The sequence below is a fragment of the Protopterus annectens genome, chromosome 17.part0 (genome assembly GCF_019279795.1).
Source record: "Protopterus annectens isolate FY-2018-M chromosome 17.part0, PAN1.0, whole genome shotgun sequence".
Lineage (NCBI taxonomy): Eukaryota > Metazoa > Chordata > Ceratodontiformes > Protopteridae > Protopterus > Protopterus annectens.
In genome coordinates this window covers 541,081,535-541,101,371 of record NC_056751.1, presented here as the reverse complement: position 1 = coordinate 541,101,371, position 19,837 = coordinate 541,081,535, and the positions used below count along the sequence as shown (strand labels likewise).

Below are 19,837 nucleotides of genomic sequence, written 5' to 3'. Positions count from 1 at the left end.
AGTGCCTTCTCGCCCTTTTGTCTGCCCCACCCGAGAAGGAGTTCTTGACAAAAGGCGTGGCTGTAGATGCCATGGTGGTGGCATCTGCTACACAACAGGACGTGGCAGAGGCTTCAACGTCCGTCCATCCTCCTAATAAGGAGTCTAGGAGCATGGACCGGTACGGGAAGCGCACCCTGACTTCAGCGGCCTTTACACTAAGGTCCCTGAATTATTTGGCACATTTTACCAGGCTACATAGGGATCTGGTCAAGGAGCTGTCAGATTCCCTCTCAGGTAACCTACCTGAGCAGCTAGCCCAGTCGGTTAGCTCTCAGTTGGCTATCCTTACCTCGATTTCTAACTCGTCCATGAGGCTCATTTCATATGCGGCCGAAGGGGCGGGCAGAGCGGCAGGCACAGGCGTAGCTCTACAGAGACAAGCCTGGCTCCGTTTGTGTCATTTCGCGGAGGCCTTCAAGTCTTCCTTCGCCGACGCTCCCTTTGATGGGTCCTCTTTGTTTGGACCTAAGGTAAAAGACACTCTTACCCGCTGTGAGCAAGAGGGAAAAACTTTATCTGCCGTAGGTGCACGTTATTCCACTCCCTTTCGGCCATATCCCAAGGCCAAAGGAGGAGGGAAGATGTGGTTCCGCAAATCACGGAAGTTTTTTCCTCAACAGCAGGAAGATTCCCCTTCCAGAGGCAGAGGACGGGGAAATTTTTCTGGGAGACGCCGTCCCAGAGGCGGCAGAGGGCCCCGCAATTCTGGAGACCGCGAGTCCTTTCGTGGCTCTTCAGCCTCCCACACTTCATGAGGGATTGCCCGGCTGTGCTGCTCCGGAGCCAGTCGGGTGCCGTTTTGCCAAGCACCTAAAAGCCTGGGAGTCTATCACTCAGGACAGATGGGTGCTTCGGATTATTGCCGGAGGTTACACCATTCCCTTCACACACTCACCCCCACCGTCCAAAAAAATCCCGGACCCACCACCCAGTCAAAGGGAAATTGCAGCCACAGAAGCTTCAAAGCTGCTAGAAAAAGGAGTCATCCAACCGGTCCCCACAGACCAGATCGGATCCGGAAATTACTCAAGGTTCTTTTTAGTGCCAAAAAAGACAGGGGACCTGAGACCAATATTGGATCTCAGCAAACTAAACCAGTCCGTCATGAAGTCCAAATTCCGAATGGTCACTTTACAGTCCATTCTCCCATTGTTGGAGAAGGATGTTTGGATGTGCTCCATAGATCTCAAGGACGCCTATTATCACATACCGATACATCAGGCGTCCAGGAGGTATCTGCGCTTCAGCCTGGGAGACAGTCATTTCCAGTTTTGTGCACTGCCCTTTGGTCTCACCACAGCCCCCAGGGTGTTCACCAAGTGTTTGGCAGTAGTGACTGCTCACCTGAGGAGTCTTGGATTCCAAGTGTTTCCCTATCTGGACGACTGGCTCCTGACTGCCACCACCAGGCATCTACTAATAGACAACCTAAAAGCCACCATCTCCTGGGTGCTTCCTGGGAATTACATTCAATTGGTCAAAGTCTGTCTTGCTGCCCTCTCAGCGCATAAGATTCATAGGAGCAGAGATAGACTCAAAATTGATGCGCGTATTCCTTCCTACTGAAAGGATTCAAACTTTACAAGGTCAAGTCCAAGCCCTGCTTCCAAGATCCAAAGCCCCAGCCAGGATGGTCCTGCAACTTTTAGGTTCGATGTCTGCCACGGTTCTCCTAGTTCCACTGGCAAGATTGCACATGAGGATTCTTCAGTGGCTGTTATCGACACAATGGTCTTTTCAGAATCTTCCCCTCTATCATCTCATACTGATTACAGAAACATGCAAACGGGACCTCCGCTGGTGGCTTCAGTCATCCAATCTGAATCAGAGAAGACCTTTTGTTATCCCCCCTCCGGTGGCCACCCTGACAACGGATGCCTCCCAGACAGGGTGGGGGGGGCATTGTCTGGGCAGGTTAGTTCAGGGTTCTTGGCTTCCAGACGAAACCTTTCTCCATATCAATGTATTGGAAATGAGGGCTGTACTTCTGTCCCTACAGGCCCTCCACAAGTTTCTCCCTCAAGGCATTATCACCATCCACACAGACAACATGTCGGTGGTCTGGTATCTAAACAAACAAGGAGGGACCAGATCTTACCCCCTTTGCAGAGAGGCCATGAGGGTGTGGGAATGGGCTGTAGCTACCAACCGTTTCTTGGTAGCGACCCACATTCCAGGGAAATCCAATATTTTGGCAGACAGATTAAGCAGGACGATTCTCTCTCCTCACGAGTGGTCCCTGAACAAAACAGTAGCAGCTCAGGTTTTCAGAAGATGGGGACCCGTGCTGCGACCTGTTTGCAACACCACAAAACACAAAGTGCAAAGGTTCTTTTCCTTGACTCCGCGTCAGGGGGAGGCAGCTACGGATGCTCTAGCCCAACCTTGGCCAACAGGACTACTTTATGCCTTTCCTCCGGTTCCACTCCTCCCCAAAGTCATCCAGAAAGCTTCCCAATTGGGGTCCACAATGATACTAATTGCTCCACACTGGCCTCGTCAGGTATGGTTCCCCTACCTAAAGAAACATGCTCTGGACGGTCCTTGGTTTTTGGATCTAACTCCGGACCTGCTGATTCATCAGTCGGGACGACAACACCAGTCCCTTCACACTTTGAAATTAACAGCTTGGCTCCTCCACTTCCGACTTTAGTCAGAAATCACAACTTAGACCGGAAGTTATTCACATTTTATCTTCGCCCACAAACCCACCACTAAGAAATTGTACCTCAGTAAGTGGAAGAGGTTTGCTATCTGGGCTCAACTCAGGGGCTTAGACCCTATCACTGCCACGATACCAGAGGTCTTGAAATTTTTAACATCCTTGTTTACTCAAGGATCTTCAGTCTCTACTATTAAAGTCCAACTAGCAGCTATCTCCAAATTTCACGAATCCATGGATCCACCGTTGATGAGCAGCAGATTATGCAAAACTTTCATTAAAGGTGCTGTGCTGTTAAGACCCCCAGTCTTTCATCCTGCGCCCCCGTGGGATCTTGATTTGGTACTTCGTGCCTTAACATCTTCCCCTTTCGAACCGGCTGCTACATGTGAGTTAAAATATCTGTCTTGGAAAACTGCCTTCTTAGTTGCAATTACCTCTACAAGAAGAGTTTCAGAGCTTCAAGCCCCATCTATCAAACCACCGTACTTGATTTTTCACAAGGATAGAGTATCACTTAGGCCTAATCCATCTTTTGTTCCAAAGGTTTGTTCTAATCTCTGTCTCCAACAATCTCTAGAGCTACCAGTTTTCTTTCCAAAATTCTCAAATGAAGCAGAATACACCTTCCATAAATTGGATGTTCACAGGCAATTGCGCTTCTATCTAGACAGGACTCAACAAATTCGAAAAACAGACCAGTTGTTTGTGTCCTTTTCAGATAATAAATTGGGTAAAACCATCACGAAAGCTACTATCTCCAAATGGATTAGAGATTGCATAACTCAGGCTTATTCCTCTTCAAATAAGCAACTTACAACATCTATCAAAGCTCACTCTACCAGAGCTATGGCTACTTCTATTGCTTTTCATTCCAAGCTCGCTATCTCTGAGATTTGTGCTGCAGCTACTTGGTCCAACCCGCACACTTTCATTTCCCACTATAAATTGGATGTGGCATCTAAAGGGCGAGCATCATTTGGTTCCACGGTACTCAGGAGTGTTTTCCAGTGAGCCACCCAGGATTCAGGTGCTAGGGACGCTGTCCCATCAGTCAGAATGTAGGCGAGATAGGATCACATAACATCTTTTAGTTATGTACTCACCATAACTTCAGATGTTTGGGATCCATCTCGCCTACATTCCTAATACCCACCCTCCTTCCCCCTGCCTTGGAGATCAGAAGAGATTGAACGGTTTTGAGTTCTACTGTTTTTTATCTTGTTTCATCTGACGATGTTATATAAGCAGCGTGTGTGTCTGTGTATGTATGCGGACAAACTAGATCTGGGGGACTGGTAGTGGTGCATCCTGGGATATAGTAAGCTCAGCCAATAAGAGACTTCGCTCTTTGGCATAAGCGTGCCGAGTCGGAGCCGAGGGATCGGCTCCGAACCCATCAGTCAGAATGTAGGCGAGATGGATCCCAAACATCTGAAGTTATGGTGAGTACATAACTAAAAGTTAATACTGCCTCCTGTCAAGCATCTATCATACAATACACAAATGATTCAACCCTCATATGTGCAGTATCCACACTAACTCAACTTCTTACAGTCACACAAAAAGCCTTCTCTGATATTGAAACATGGCTAGCAAATTCACAACTCATTCCCAACCCTAATAAAACTAAACTTATGATCTTTTATCCATCTAAACCTACTAACCTCCCAGCTAACTTTTATAATACTGCCAGTAATAATAATAGAATTTTACCAGATTCCCAAACTAAACTATTAGGCATCATATTTGACAACAGACTAAAATCTGACATAAACATTTCTAACACAATCAAAAAGATTCACAAGAAAATGGGAACAACGTATAGAAACAAAACATTTGTAACTGATGCTACAAAAATAGCCATAGCTAGAACCCACCTTCTCTCCTCACTCTTATATGCATCCCTCCCATACTTATCAACCTCAAAAAGTCAGAACTAAGTAAATTAGAATAATGTTACAATAAGATTGCCAAATTTGCAACAGAGTCCACACATTCAACCCATCACTGTCAATGCCTCAAAAATCTTTGTTGGTTGGAACTACCTCATGTTATGAATTATAACCAATTAATAATGGCTCACAAAATAATGCACAATCCTGACAACGTACCTTCCCTAAAAAAAATCTTCAACCCTATTCTAACATTTGTAATCTTCAATCTAACATAGACTTACTCCAAGTAACCAAAGTATCCAATACAGCAGGCCACTCTCTTTACTCTAACTTTGTTGCAAAAAATTGGAATACTCTTCCATATAGTATTAAATCCATAAGCAATCTTAATCATTTCAAAATATCTCTCAAAAGACACTTATTTGAATCCTGGTTTTGCACATGTAACACTTCGGGTTAATTATTAATTTAGCAGTATTTATATAATTTGGCTGTACTTACTAACTTTGTTAACATATCCCTTCTAACAGCACTACTTCTCTATAAGTAGCTACATTCCTAGGTGAAACTCTCACCACTGAAGTATTACTATGTACTACTTTGCCAAAGTGATTCTTTCCACATAATTGCCTAACTAATGTTATGTTCCTTCACATATATAAATTCAACCATATATTTGTCTATATTAAAGTATTTAAAGTCTTGTTCTGCTTGATACTATGTGTATATTTTTGGTTTTAAAATTTTATCCTGTAAATGTGTTAACACTCATTTTTTGTCTATAATTTCTATTACTTGATGTGATGACTTTGTATGTAAACTTAGGCTGGAGCTTTTCTCCCCAGGCCTCCGCTGAAAATGGACACTGTTCCTGTTGGACCATCTCGGTAAACAAATGTAAAGTAAATAAATAGTGAATTTAAAAAATGGACACGTGTCCCACAAAAAAAAATCGTCCTGTATATCTCTCTCCATTTCGCAGACATGTCTTCTTGACACACTTGATTTGGTCCAATTGGCTATACAACCTGATTGCACTGTTGTCACCCCACTTTGTGGAGATGCAGTGAAAATTCAACTAATACTGTGGACATATTTTCAGTTTACATTGTTAAAGAAATAGATAGCTAATGGTATTTCCTAGCTCCCTCCTGCACATTCCTGTATTTCTTTCCCTTTGTACTCCCCCCCCCCTGCTTGCTCCTCATTTCACAATATTCCTATCTACCCCATTTTAACACCTATAATCTGATCAAAAAACAGAATCACACGCAACACACACAAGTATCAAAAAAAGCAATGGAACCCTTCACTTTTTGGCTTCTACATTTGTGTGGAGTTGGGCAATTTGCATAAATGCCAAGTGATGGCAAACAGCTCTTCTGTGGTGTGGTTTACGTCTGCACACTACCACTTAAACGCACCGTGTTGATGTAAAGCATAGTAATACAAGGTGAATGTAGTACAGGAATAACTTTCTTGCATTATCACTACTTATTTAAATAGTAACAAATGGTGACTATAGTACAACAATAATTTCATTGCATTATCACTGCTTATTTAAAAGTATTGCATACAACTGGATTCGAACCCTGCATCATCTGGGCTCAAAAAGAAATGCGTTGATTCATTTACACTTGCTGCCACAGAGGTCAGCAAAGCAGCAGGTGTGTTTCATACAGTCAATATTAACTCTCAGAATTTTAGCAATGAACACAATCACCGCATACTACTCATTGCACACTTATCAACGTGGTAACATACAGAACTTGAACTATCTTGACAGTTGCACATGCCTGCACATTCATTTCATGCAGGCATCCCAACATCTCCTTTCCAACATTCAGTGCTGATGTCATCCACCATAAGTAGTCTTGCAGCCTTATTAGTCAGATTTGTGCTCTGGAACTTGCTTAAACTACTGTGTTCTCTAGTCTGTGTACTTAGGTAGGGGGGTCTGTTATCACTGCAGTCAGCTGGTGTGTGTGTGTGTGTCTGTCTGTCTGTCTGTCTAGCCAGAAGAGCATAAGTGTGTATCTGACACTTGCCACTCTGATTCCATGCATTGACAGTATTTTGACACTTGCACAAGCCTACACATCCATGTCATGCAGGCCTCCCAACATCTTCTCTCCAACATCCAGTGCTGATGTCATCCACCATATGTTGTCTTGCATCTTTGCAAGAGTCAGCCTTGTGCTGTGATGCTTGCCTTAAATGCAGAGTTTTCTGGTCGGTGTACTTAGATAAGTAAGGGTTCTGGTCTCACTGTAATTGGCTGGGGTGTGTGAGTGCATTTGTGCTCTTGCTTGACATTACAGATTCATTTTACACCAGCATGTGGGACATTGCTGTTAGCATTTTCTCCTCACCAGATTCTGCTGATGTCATCCACTATAAAGTGTTGTCTGACACTCTCCAAGTCAGACTTGAGCTGTGGTGCTTGCCTTAAATACAGAGTTCTCTGGTTGGTGTACTTAGGTAGGGGGCCTGTTCTCACTGCAGTCAAGTGGTTGTGTGTGTGTGTGTGTGTTTGTTTGTACGTATTTGTTTGTGCCCTTGCTTGACATTACAAAGTCCATTTTACACTAGCATGTGGGGCACAGCTGTTAGCATTTTCTCCTCACCAGACTCTGCTGATGTCATCAGCTGTAGCCAGGGCAGAGTCGGAGACTGACCCGGAGGCCAAGCACAAGTCACCTCATCCTATAGTGTACAGATTACAGTGACAGGGATTTCACTTGATCCACATACATCATGACATGGTTTATAACCCCTGTATTTTCTTGGTGCGAAACCACTGTGGTCTCTCCAGCTGTTGCAGGTGTTTGAGGAGGTAAATGCAAAAGGGAGCATTATACTCTATTAGTGTTCTGATGAGGTTTGAGTACAGCACTGTTATATAATCCTCAAGCCTGAATACAATAGCCTGACCTATGAGGTGCACAACATGGTCTTTCCATATCACTGTAGACACTTGGTTCTCAAAGTTCAGATTGCTATCTGCATGTGTTCCCAGATCTTATACCACTGGGTTTCAATATAGGGGGGTGTTGTCAATGCTAGAATTACAGGGAATTCCACTTTGCAGAAGGCCAAAATAAACAGACATTTTTGAGTTTATCTGTAGACAGTGTGGCTTTGTCAGCATTCACTTGTCTGTGTTAGCCCCTCCTATACTATGTCAGCATCTTTGTTGGACTCAGTGATTGAACCCAATATACAATAATCAGCAAACCTGGTAAGCCAAAGGCCATATACTTTTGCCTAGACAGTCGTGAAATACATTACAAACAATAAAGGGCCAAGCACAGATCCATGGGGTACACCACTGGTGACAGCTCTACTGGTAGAGGTTGATTCAACAACTTTCACAGTTTGTTCTGTTGGTGAGCCAATTGATTAACCATCTAGTGATGTAAGGCTTAATCCCTATTTTGGTGAGTTTCTCAGTGATACCCGAGTGGGGAATTGTGTCAAAACCTCAACCCAGATCAAGATAGGCAGTATTCACTGTCTTACATTCATCCATGCCTATCACACAGAATCAGTGGCCTGTGACAACATCACAGATTGCCTGTAGCATGACTCAGCACATACACCTTCCTAACATGGTTGAATACACACTTCAACACACCCTCCACATGGACTATGTTCTTGTAGAAGGGTGTACATCAACATGCATCCATTGAAGTTGGGGGGACAGCACCTGATGCATGCATGTATAGACACATCTAACTCTTCTCATCTGTGAGGTAGATCAACATGTCATCATGGACATTTTTTTAAATGGACATTAGTAATGTCCCAGCTGTGTGCACCAGACCTGTGTGGGTTAATGATACAGCCATGTCTATATCTGTTAGATCTCCTCAAAGAGTTCATCAGGGGCATGCATTATGACAACACTATCATCCTGTGGAACTTGACCAAGCCAAGGCATCTGACACAAATCCACACTGTGAAGTATTTGCAACACTGTCAGATGTTGCTATAAACACCTATATCATCAATTGTGTCGACCAGTAGATCACATATGTGGCATCTAAATATGTTGAAATGTGTGAGTTGACTTATATCAGGTTCAGTGATCAGGTCCGTACATCAGGGCTGTCTGCTAGGTCTTTTCCACTGTCCATTATTTATGTCACAGACATCACAAATGGCATGCGCATTATGTGTCCAAACAGCTGTCTGAAGGACTACAGATTGTGGGCAGTCATTGACTCCATTGTCCGTTATTTATGTCACAGACATCACAAATGGCATGCACATTATGTGTCCAAACAGCTGTCTGAAGGACTACAGATCGTGGGCAATCATTGACTCCATCTGTGATAATAGCATAATTCAAACAGTATCAACATACACCACAGACTACTGCCACAGCCATAACAACACTTGCGATGAAACAAAAACATGGGGGGATCTGTTACACTATGAAAACAAATGCACAACCCAAGGATAATGTAGACATCACACCCTATAAGCAGAACAACTGGTATGTGAACTGTGTCCTTGGGTAGATAGTATGTGGAATGTCCACCAACATGTGAACACAGTGCTGACTACCCCCTTGTGTGTAACACAACTACTGAATATGTCATCCACATCATGGGACATAATACCTTCATAGTTCACAGCCATCTTCACACCAATAACATTTGTACAATGCACCCTTCTTCATGTACCTCCATACACATCTTCCACTGATGTGTAACTGAAGTGTACCACTTTGCCACAGTGAGCTGTCACACATCTTATTGGACATACCTAGGTATGCTTTTTGTTGCTTAAACATTACTGCCTGATGCTATGGAACCCATCAAGGTGTTACACCAGATGCATGTGTGATACCTGTTCTGGTGATGCACACAGTACATATATAGCTGTTTGACAACGCTGGTGTCATGGGTTACATTCTTAACAGTATGGATTGTGCCATATCTATATCTGCCATACACACCAGTCAGCTAGGCTATAGTGATCCTAATGTCACAAACAGGTATAGCAGTATCCCTACTAACACCTCCAGCAGATGTTAGTGTCAGGACGATGTGCTTGATTACCCTCATAGATTTCTGACATGTCATAATACTTGTTCAAGTGTATTTGTGCAGAACCATCTATGATCACTCAGGACCCCATTTGTTGTGCTACAAACATGGGATTACTGGTGGTATTATTCTGATATCATCCATGAGCATGCAGGCTTCTTTTACTAATGTCCATGAGCCTGTAACTGTGTCCCACTTGTGGGAGACCTCTGCCAGCATTGCACTCATATTCAGGCAAATCAGTTTGCACATCTTCATGATTTGCACCCAACCCCAATTGTATATAACATCTCTGATAGATATCCTCTGCATTGTTCGTGTCAGGATGCATATCTCACAAAGGCATCTTCCCCATTGTTATGTTACCTTGTGTGACAGTCACATAATATACATTTTCAATGTGCAGTCCATACTGCACCATATTGATATGTGATTAGTGTACCTGCTACAACTGTCTTCCATTGATATGCCCTCATCTGCTGTACATTAGGTTTCACATGTCCTTTTTCCTTGGGTTCATTCCTGCAATTCGTCTGTGTGTCCCTATTCAATACATACACTTCCCTTGATTGTTTATTTTAAATAGAAGTTCATGTACCCTTATAGATCATTTAGACAACTTTTATACAAAATGCCTGGAATACGATTTCACAATACTCTGCACTGCATGCTGTCCTGTACTGTGTTTGGACCATATACATTACTATATGCTAAACCCTGTAATCATTGTGGCATTCTGCACAATCCTGGTAACCTAGTTTGCTCTGAGGTACATATGATTGCTGTCTGTGTTGCTTTACATGGTTTCCTAGCTGGCAACAGTGTTGCTAGCCACAAAACCATATTTTAAACTCAGTAAGTGGCATGAATATGTAATTAGTGTGCTGATCATCTTGCAAAAATGTAAACTCCATATACGCTTTGCACAAAGCCTACACAAAATTTATTGAATCCCAGGGACTGTTTTTTTTTTTTTTTTTTTTTGCAGAGGGCAAGTTCCCCCTGCACCCCCTGCTAATGATGTACAGTGAGGAAATGGCAAATTCCTCACTCGCCAATGTTCCCAATTTTGCACAGAAAGAAAATGCTGACAAATTGCAATCAGCTGATTTTCAATTAGCTGAACCGGCATTGTTTCTGTTGCATGAATTTGTTTCTTAACTACATAAGTGACACTTATGTTGTGTCTGCGTGTGTGTGTGTGTGTATATAAATATATACATATATATATATATATATATATATATATATATATATATATATATAGGTTCATAGGTTGGTACTAGGCTATCAGCCCTAGGGCCTATACAAGCCTAGCCATAACAATTCCCTGGCTATTTCTTCCCACATTATTTACTTTCCTGGACCCCTGTCTAGCAAGGCGACTGATGTGATCCCTGGGGTGAATTTCCTTTCTCCCATCCAATCATCAAGGTTCCTCTTAAAGAGGTCCAAAGAGGCACTCTGCTTTACATGTATGGGCAATCTATTCCAGAGTCTGGGGAGTCTCTGGGTCAGGAACCTATCCCTCCAGCATGTTTTGTTTATTGTGATGACAAGGTTTAGATCCCTGGAGCGTGTAGCTCTGAGGGATTGGGATTTCTTTAAGTGTAGCATGTCCAACAGCTCTGGATTTGACATGGCCTTGTATATTAAGCAGAGATTGCCTCTGAGTAGACGATATGCGACAGAGTATAGCTGGAGTTTTTTAAGGCGGTCAGCGTAGGGCATCTGCTTTAGGCCTGTGATTCTTTTAGTGAGGTATTTCTGAGGCCTTTCCAGTTGTTGCAGATGTCTTGAGAGGTACATACCAAATGGGGCATTGTATTCTATAATGGGTCTAATGAGGGATGAGTACAGTGGGACAATGACCTCCTTTTTTCTGGATGAAAAGCTCTTCCTGATGAGGTGTGCCACATAGAAGGATTTCCTGACTGTTGTGGCGATGTGGTTATCAAAGGTGAGACCACTGTCCACCTGTGTCCCTAAGTCTCTTATCACACGTTCTGTGTTTAGTGTACTGCCACCTATATGGTAATTCATGGATACATGTTTTTTCCCAAAGGGGATAACAATACATTTCTTGGCATTGAGCTTGAGCCTATGGCTCTGGCACCAAGCATCTGTTTCTGTAAGGCCCTTTTGTAGAGTATCCACATAATTTGGGGATTCAATAATGGCTGCCAGTTTGCAGTCATCTGCAAACTTTGTTAGCAGAGTCAGAGAAGTAGATGCCAAACAAGAGCGGCCCCAGGACTGAACCCTGAGGTACTCCACTTGTCACTTGTCTGGAGCTGGATTTGGAGTCGGCTACTTTTACAGTGTGGGTTCTATCAGTAAGCCATTTAGCAACCCATTGGGTGACATAGGGATTAATGCCCAACTTAGTAAGTTTATCTATGATTCCAGAGTGGGGGATGGTGTCAAAGGCCTTGGCAAGGTCTAGATAGGCTGTGTGGACCACCTTACCCTTGTCCATGGCTCTGGAGACTGATTCAAAGAAGTCAATCAGGTTCAGGAGATAAGATCAGCCCTTCACAAACCCAAACTGGGTGGGGTCCAGTGTTTGAAGGTTGCCAATGTCTTTGTTTATAAGTTCCATGATAATACGCTCCATGGCCTTGCAGATAAGGCTTGTCAGACTGATGGGATGGTAGTTTCCGGGATCCAAGGTGGATCCCCCCTTGTGGATTGGGATAACTGTAGCTCTGCGCCACTCAGTGGGCATGAAACCTGAGGTGAGGCTATGATTAAACAAGACACTTAGGTGAGGTGCCAGTTCATATTGTAGTTCATGTAGTACACAGCCCGGGATGTCATCTGGTCCCATGGATGCTGTATTCTTGGCTTTAGAGAGTGCGTTTTGTACCTGTGTGGCCGTTATACTGGAATTTGGCAATCTTCCGGTATTGAGATGGGCCATTTGGGGGGTGAGAGGGGGGTGAAGTTGGCACTGAATCGATCTGCCAGGATATTGGCAATATCCTTTGGATCAGTATATTTAATGCCATTCTGTTTTAGCTCAGAGCAGATCTGAGCATTGCCATTTAGATTCTTGACATAGTTATAGAATGCTTTGTGGTTGTCTTTGGAATCTTTGGCAATTTTATTTTCGTAACTAGCTTTGGAGGATTTTATGAGGCATCTCAGTTTCTTACTGAGGCTAGTAAGGGAGTTTTTTGCATCCTGGGATTTTCCTCTTTTCTGCAAAAGTTTCTTCCTTTTGTTGTAAAGTTTGTTTATGGCAGGGGACCACCAGATTAGCTTCCTTTTTTTGGATGAGAGCATTTTGGTTCTATTTGGGATGGCACGATTCATGCATGAGTGGATGTGCTCGTACAGTGCCTTAGTGTAGGATTCAGCAGTTGAACTTTCAGTTCCCGTCTGCATGAGTGTCATGAAGTTTGTCACTTCTGACTTGAGTAGCATGAAGTTGGCTTTGGAGAAGTTTTGTATGGTGGTTTCTTTACTGGGGGTGGGGGGTGGGGGTGGGATGTGGATGTTAAGGGTGATTAGCTTATGGTCAGACCTGACTAACAAGGGGGTGACCATAGGTATGGAGCATTGATTTCCCATGTTGGTAATGACCAGGTCTAGGATATTGGAGCCCCTGGTGGGACTATGGATTAGTTGATTCAGGGCGTTGGAATTTATGAATTCCAAGAACCATTGCGCAAAGGTGTTGGGACATGAGTAGTTTTCCCAGTTAATGGCAGGGTAGTTAAAATCACCCAGTATTAGGGTGTTTGGTTCTATCTTAATATTTTCCAGTATGTTTAGAAAGGTGTAGTGAGAATCTTGGGGTATGGTGGGGGATCTGTAGCAAGCTACAATTTGGATTGCAGTCTTACCTAGTGTTAGTTGCACTTGGAGAATTTCAGACACATTGTGTTGGCCAACTAGCCTAGTGATGTGAATATCCTTGGTGAATATTGACACTCCTCCACCTTTAGTGTTTCGGTCCTGGTTTGGTGGCCGAAAAGTGTGGTAAGAGTTGTAGCCTGGTATTGCAGGGGTGCTCTCTGGAGCCTTGAACCAGGTCTCAGTTACTGCACAGATATCGATGTTCTCCATTTTTAGGAGTGCCACGAGAGAGTGCATTTTGAGGTTTAGACTTCTAGCATTGAGTAGCATTACCTTCAGATTTTGCATGCTTGTACCTGTTATGGTGGTGGTTTTGTCCTTTGAAGTTTGCCTAAAAAGGCACTATAGGGCTGGCAAGAGCCTTAGCCAGTAACCTGAATCCCAGGGGCGACAGGTGCAGACCATCTCTGGCAAAGCATCGTGGTCTGTCAGTCATGTCATCCCAGGCAGACAGATACTGGATCCCCTTTGAATGACACCATAAGCTTAGCCAATTGTTGAAGTCAATCATTTTATCCTTATATTGTGGTATCATTCTGGGAGAAGGCATGATGCTACTCAGGGCTAGGGTCATACCTGCCTGGACCACATGATCCGAGAGCTCTTCCATGTCTCTTTTCATGTAGTCCAGGGAGGTACGTCTCAAGTCATTCACTCCAACATGGACAATGACAGAGTCATATTTGTACTTGTTGTGGAGTGACTTGAGTGCATGCGTTATGTGGCGGATCCTGGCACCCGACAGGCAGATGACTGTAATTTTCTCCTTATTCAACCTGGTGAGAGGGACATCAGTGTACCGGACTATAGAGTCACCTATGACTAAAGTGTTAGGTACATTGTCTTGCCTTAAGGGCTGTTGCTGGGTGGCACACTGGTGGTGTGAACTATGTGACACATTGGTTGTGATTGGTGTTTGTTTGCGTTATATATATATATATATATATATAGAGAGAGAGAGAGAGAGAGAGAGACACACACACACACACACACACACACATGGATTTATACCAGCAGATTGACATGATTGACTTCCTGAAAAGTCAAACAACACAAAACAACAAAAATCTATGTGCACTCCCCACTCCCTGCAAATTATATATAGCAACTCTGAGATTGCACTACAGTGGGGAAAAGGGTAAGTTCCCCGATCCCCACTGTAGCACAATCTCCATTAAAACTCTCTGACTTTTCAGAAAGTTAATCAAATGGTCAGGACTATATGATGTTTGACTTTCTGAAAAGTCAGTCTTCTAAAGGGGAACCCATATGTGTGTTGTGTGTATATATTCCTTAAAACAAAAATGTATGTTATACAGTAACATAAAAATAATGACTTTATCACTGGTATTCAACAACTTCCTCTGCAAATATATAATTTAAACAAATGTTCATATTTGATTATTAATGGAAAGTTGTAATGGATAGCTGTAACTTAATCTTGTATCTGTCCTTTCTTCATTGTAGTGAATAAGAGGCTGGCAAAATATATAAAAAATATACCGGTCTAAAATAAACATATCAGTTACTGTTTCTTGAAGAGAAAATCCCAAATACCAAAATGGCATCTTAGATTTCAGATGTCACATTTTTAATTTAGTTTTTTGCACATACCAAGGTTCGTCTTGTAAGGTGTTTAATCTTGTATCTTAATATTGTTGTCAGAATCTTATAATTTGCCCATGCATCAGTGTAATAGATAATAATCATAAGATAGGATAGATACTATAAAAAATCTGATTTATCCCAACAGGTAATGTGGAAGTCCTAATGTGGTGTCTCTAAGACTTCATTTTTTACCCTTTAGCATTTATACTCATTTTCAAATCTTGATATAGTCTGTAAAACTTCTGATGAAGTATTGACATAATATCTTCTTTTTGAATGACCCAAATTCAGTTATTAATTTTCAAAATCTCATGTTTCACAAGTACCCCCTTCCTGTTTCCTAGTCATTGTATAATTTAGTACTAGCTATGAGACTAGTTCATACTTTGCAGTTACTAAACAGCAAAAAAAAAAAAAGCCATAGCTCTGGCAAGTAAAATAAGCACATTTCTCTTGTGTTTCCCAGGGCACAATCCATTCTTACTGATTCAGAATTTAGACAACTTCCTTGCAAAATTTGTAATGTCTTCCAAGTGGTTGACCATCACTAATGGCCATTACAGGCTATAGCAAGTGAAGCCTGATTTCTTGTATCTTGGCCACTATTAAGTGGCTTTCACTATTGTTTCATTAGGTAATTGTACAACTTTTCTTGATGAACATGTCACTGTACTCATCAAGCTGTTAGCTTTTAACCATCTGTAAAACCTGTCTTGGGTCATATAGACAGTCTGAACAGTGCGGAAACGGTTTGGTAATTGCCATCTAAAAAGGCTATACTGAGCATTCAAGATAGCTATGTTCCCTGTTGGTAGGATTCTAGCAAGATTTTCTGTTTTGGGAAAACAGTAAGGTTATTACAACTATTTTTAATATTGTGTACCTGTTTCCAAGTGAGGAAAGTAACAATATAGACTACCCTCGCTAAGTGTGTTTTAATGAATAAGCCAGTCTTTAAGTCATTATCATTGTAAAATTAAACCCTGACCAATAAAGGTGCCCCATATTTCCTATATGACCACCACTTTAGATGGAGTATAATATTTTCATTCATCGTGTCAATCCGATTGTTTTAGATGCAATGTATTTTATTTAGCAAGAAGTCTCATTACTTCCCATCTCAGGATCTTTTAATGATGCGGGAAAAGTAACTCTACAACTTCTTTTATGTTTAAATTTAATTGTAGTTAGGCCTAATCTATACCTAAGCCATGTGAGTGATATGCATGTCAGTTCATTCGATATACTCATATATATGTATGTGTGTGTGTGTGTGTGTGTGTGTGTGTATATATATATATATATATATATATATATATATATATATATATATATATATATATATGTATATATATATATATATATATATATATGTATATATATATATATATATATATATATATAGACAGATATATCTTACACTCCTATATGGGTGCTAAGCACTGGAGCAGTGGTGCTGCTCCTGTAAGTATTTACTTCTCTGATGCCAAAACTAATGCCCACATTCATTGGTTGACCATGTTTGCAGCACTACAGAGGACAACACGATCCTACAACAGGGACTAACATCTACAAAGTAATTGAGTCAGGACCGTGGTCTAAAGCTAAATTCCAACAATTGTAGTATGATGTCCTTTGTTAAGCAGGAGAACTCCTGCACATACCACTCAAAATCAGTGATCTAGGATCCAGGGAACTAGGAAGTTTTGTAGGCAATGAACTCTTCTTTGACTATCGTATATCTACTGTTGATAGGAAATCCTTCTATTTAGCTTAACTCATTACCAAATGTATATCTTCTAGATCCAAAGACTGTCGTCCCTCTCTACGCCTTCCTTATTAGACCCTTACAAGAATACATTCCTTCCTTTAGTGTGCACCTATCCAAACACATGATCCAATGTGACAAACCTTAACATTTACTTGCTAAGAAGATCACTTTCTTGAATTCTGTGAAGTCTTTAAAGCTGTATCTCTCTTTTTTGTCTTATGCAGACTCCTACAGGACTCCTACAAGGATTCACATGATCGTGTCCTCTGCAATATTCTACATTGCCTGCAAAACCAATAATGCCCAAACACACATACAAGCAACTTACTACAAACATGCATACAAGCAACAATCTCTGCCAAAACATAAGCAGAACATACTGGCAGGCTAGATATACCAGAAACTAAATAATAACTTCCAGTATGCAACATTAGATAATGTAAAATGAAATTGGGAAACGTTATGCAATTAACTTTTCCAATATAACAGAACACTGGGGACGTACACTACCTTTAATTGAGGTAGTGGATGAGACAGACTTTTTGTTATTAGTTCATAAGTACAATTTACTGGTTATGAATGTGTTTGCATCCTGCCTGCTTGTTGCAAATTAGTAACTACTCACTTTTAAGCATATGGTATTAATTTTAATTAGTTTTGGTGTTTAACATGCATATGTTAATAATTTACAGAGATGTTTGTATCAGGCATGTACCTACTGTGACATCCATGCTTTCACATGTGACGCCCTGAGAGCCTATGCACAAGAATGTGCCTTCAAAGGACTAACCCTTTACAAATGGAGAGATGCAGCAAAGTGCCGTAAGTACATCTTGGAATTAATGTGCCATACTCACAGCTACTTATGAATTAATTCTAAATGCTCATAGTGCATTTGTAAATATGGAATTTCAGAGATTATACCTTCACTGAAGTCCATTGATTGATGTACTTTAACAGAACATTACTAACTGAATACAGATAAAGCTATAGCTGCATGTATTAATCCATATTAATAAATCTGGTAAGCAAATTAGATGGACAGGTACAGTGCTGAGAAGCATAACTCAAAAATACCTAAAATGCGAAGAAACTATTTATCTGATATTGCCAAGTTTTCATCTCATCCTTAGATATGGGTTTGGATCCGATCCATCAGATCCAACTCAGCCATTACCAAGCTCGTGGCAACCAAAAAGCTCTTGGATACCTCTCCTTACCCACAACGCATCTCTTCCCATTACCTGACATGTCGTTTGCTAAGACATGGTCCGATCAGCTAGATCTTGGCTATCAGGTCATATTATTTAAATATTTTTTTCTCTATAGTCTATTCTTTTCTGTATTATTAGTGCAGTTAATCTTTCCTTTCTCTCCCTTATTATTTAGAGTCTGTCCTTTGCAGTAACCACATATAATTAGGTTACTTTAACTTTTTCTCTCTCATTCCTAGTTCTCCCTTCATTTACTTCAGTCTTAAAATGGGAGAAAAAAACTTCCCTCTGTCCTTTTATCTATGTGATTGGATTCTCTACCTGTTTTATTTTTCTTGGCGTTATGGCGGATAAGCAAGAGAAACCTGCTGGGTTCAAAAAGTGCGGGCACAAGATCCCTTTTAGTGATTTGTACTCCCTATGCGTCTATTGTCTTATGCCCTTTTACTTACAAGAGGACTGTGCTATTTGCCACTCTTTCAACCATCGAGCTTTGGTTGAAAGAAAAAAAAAGCTCATCTCAAGGGGCATGTTGCCTTTGGCCTTTGGAGAGGCTGTTTCTGGCTCTAAAGATAAATCTGGCTCATCCATGAAATCTAAATCAGCTAATTTGAGCCCTGCTTCATTGCTTTCCTCTAGAACCTCTGATAAAGGAAAGAAAATACCTTCTTTGGCACTGATGGATTCTTCAGAGCCAAGAACAAAAATATTGAAATCATCCAAGCCTGTGGATTCTGTCACCAGATCCGGAGCCTTAGGCACCAATCTCTCCTGGTTGGATCTGACTACTTCGGCTCCAATTCTATCTAGTAGGCTGGATGAAGGTCCATTGATGTCAGATCTGACAACTAGTTCTTTCAAACCTCTTCTGACTTTACTGAGGACATTGTACTCCCCAATCTTTAATCCGGTTCCACCGAGGGTACCATCTCCTTTCTTATCCAGACCAAGGTCCCCATCTGCATCTTCTTTCCATTCGAGCAGGAATCTTACTGAAGAAGATGTGGAACGGATGGTGCAGATGATTTTGTGGGCACAAGGCATCATAAAATCCCCCTTGACCTCAACCCTTATTGTGCCAGGTGTGTCTAAACCATCCACTCCCCCCTCTTCCTCCGACTTCAGGGCAAGCTTTGGATTCATCGGATCTGATACACCTGGTGTCTTTCAGCTGTGATCTGAAGATGTCCTCTTCCTTGGATCAGACCTTTGCTCAGAGCTTGGTATTTTTAGAACTAGAGAGTTCCCAGAGCCATAGTGAACCCCACGAACCTAACCTCACGTGCACTTGACTTCCAGGTCTTCATAGAGTCCATGCAACTTAGAGCTTAGGTGAAGGTGAGCTTGGCTCCAGCTTCAACTCCTGGCTAACTGTGTTCTGGACTGAAGGAGACTCCATCCCAAAAGCATGGCTTATTGGAGCCAGAGTCCTTGTGCATTCAGGAGGGGTCAGCCTTTGGGGCTTTGGAGAGGGCTATAGCTGACACTGCATCTACAAGGTCACCTTCCCCCTTGGATCTGCAATCCTATAAAAATACTCTGCATTCCTCCATTTACCATGATGTTCCACAGGAACAGTGGGACCTCAGGCACCAGGATACCCATCTGTGTACCCCTGACTCTTCTGATACCTCCCCAGACTACCCCACTGAGGAGGTCCCTAGGAAGGGACTTTACAAAAGGAAGCATTTAAATTCTAAGGAGGAGTCAACCAAGGAAGA

The 19,837-nt window shown here is 41.9% G+C and overlaps 1 protein-coding gene across 1 annotated transcript in view; it reads left to right on the top strand.

Annotated features, from left to right (window-relative positions):
- LOC122791455 (mucin-6-like) overlaps positions 1–19,837 on the top strand; it is a 1,068,266-nt gene that overhangs the window by 652,108 nt on the left and 396,321 nt on the right. Inside the window, exon 16 of the mRNA XM_044059200.1 lies at positions 17,595–17,724. Coding sequence (XP_043915135.1) covers positions 17,595–17,724 — 130 coding nt within the window. The remainder of the gene's footprint in view (positions 1–17,594; positions 17,725–19,837) is intronic.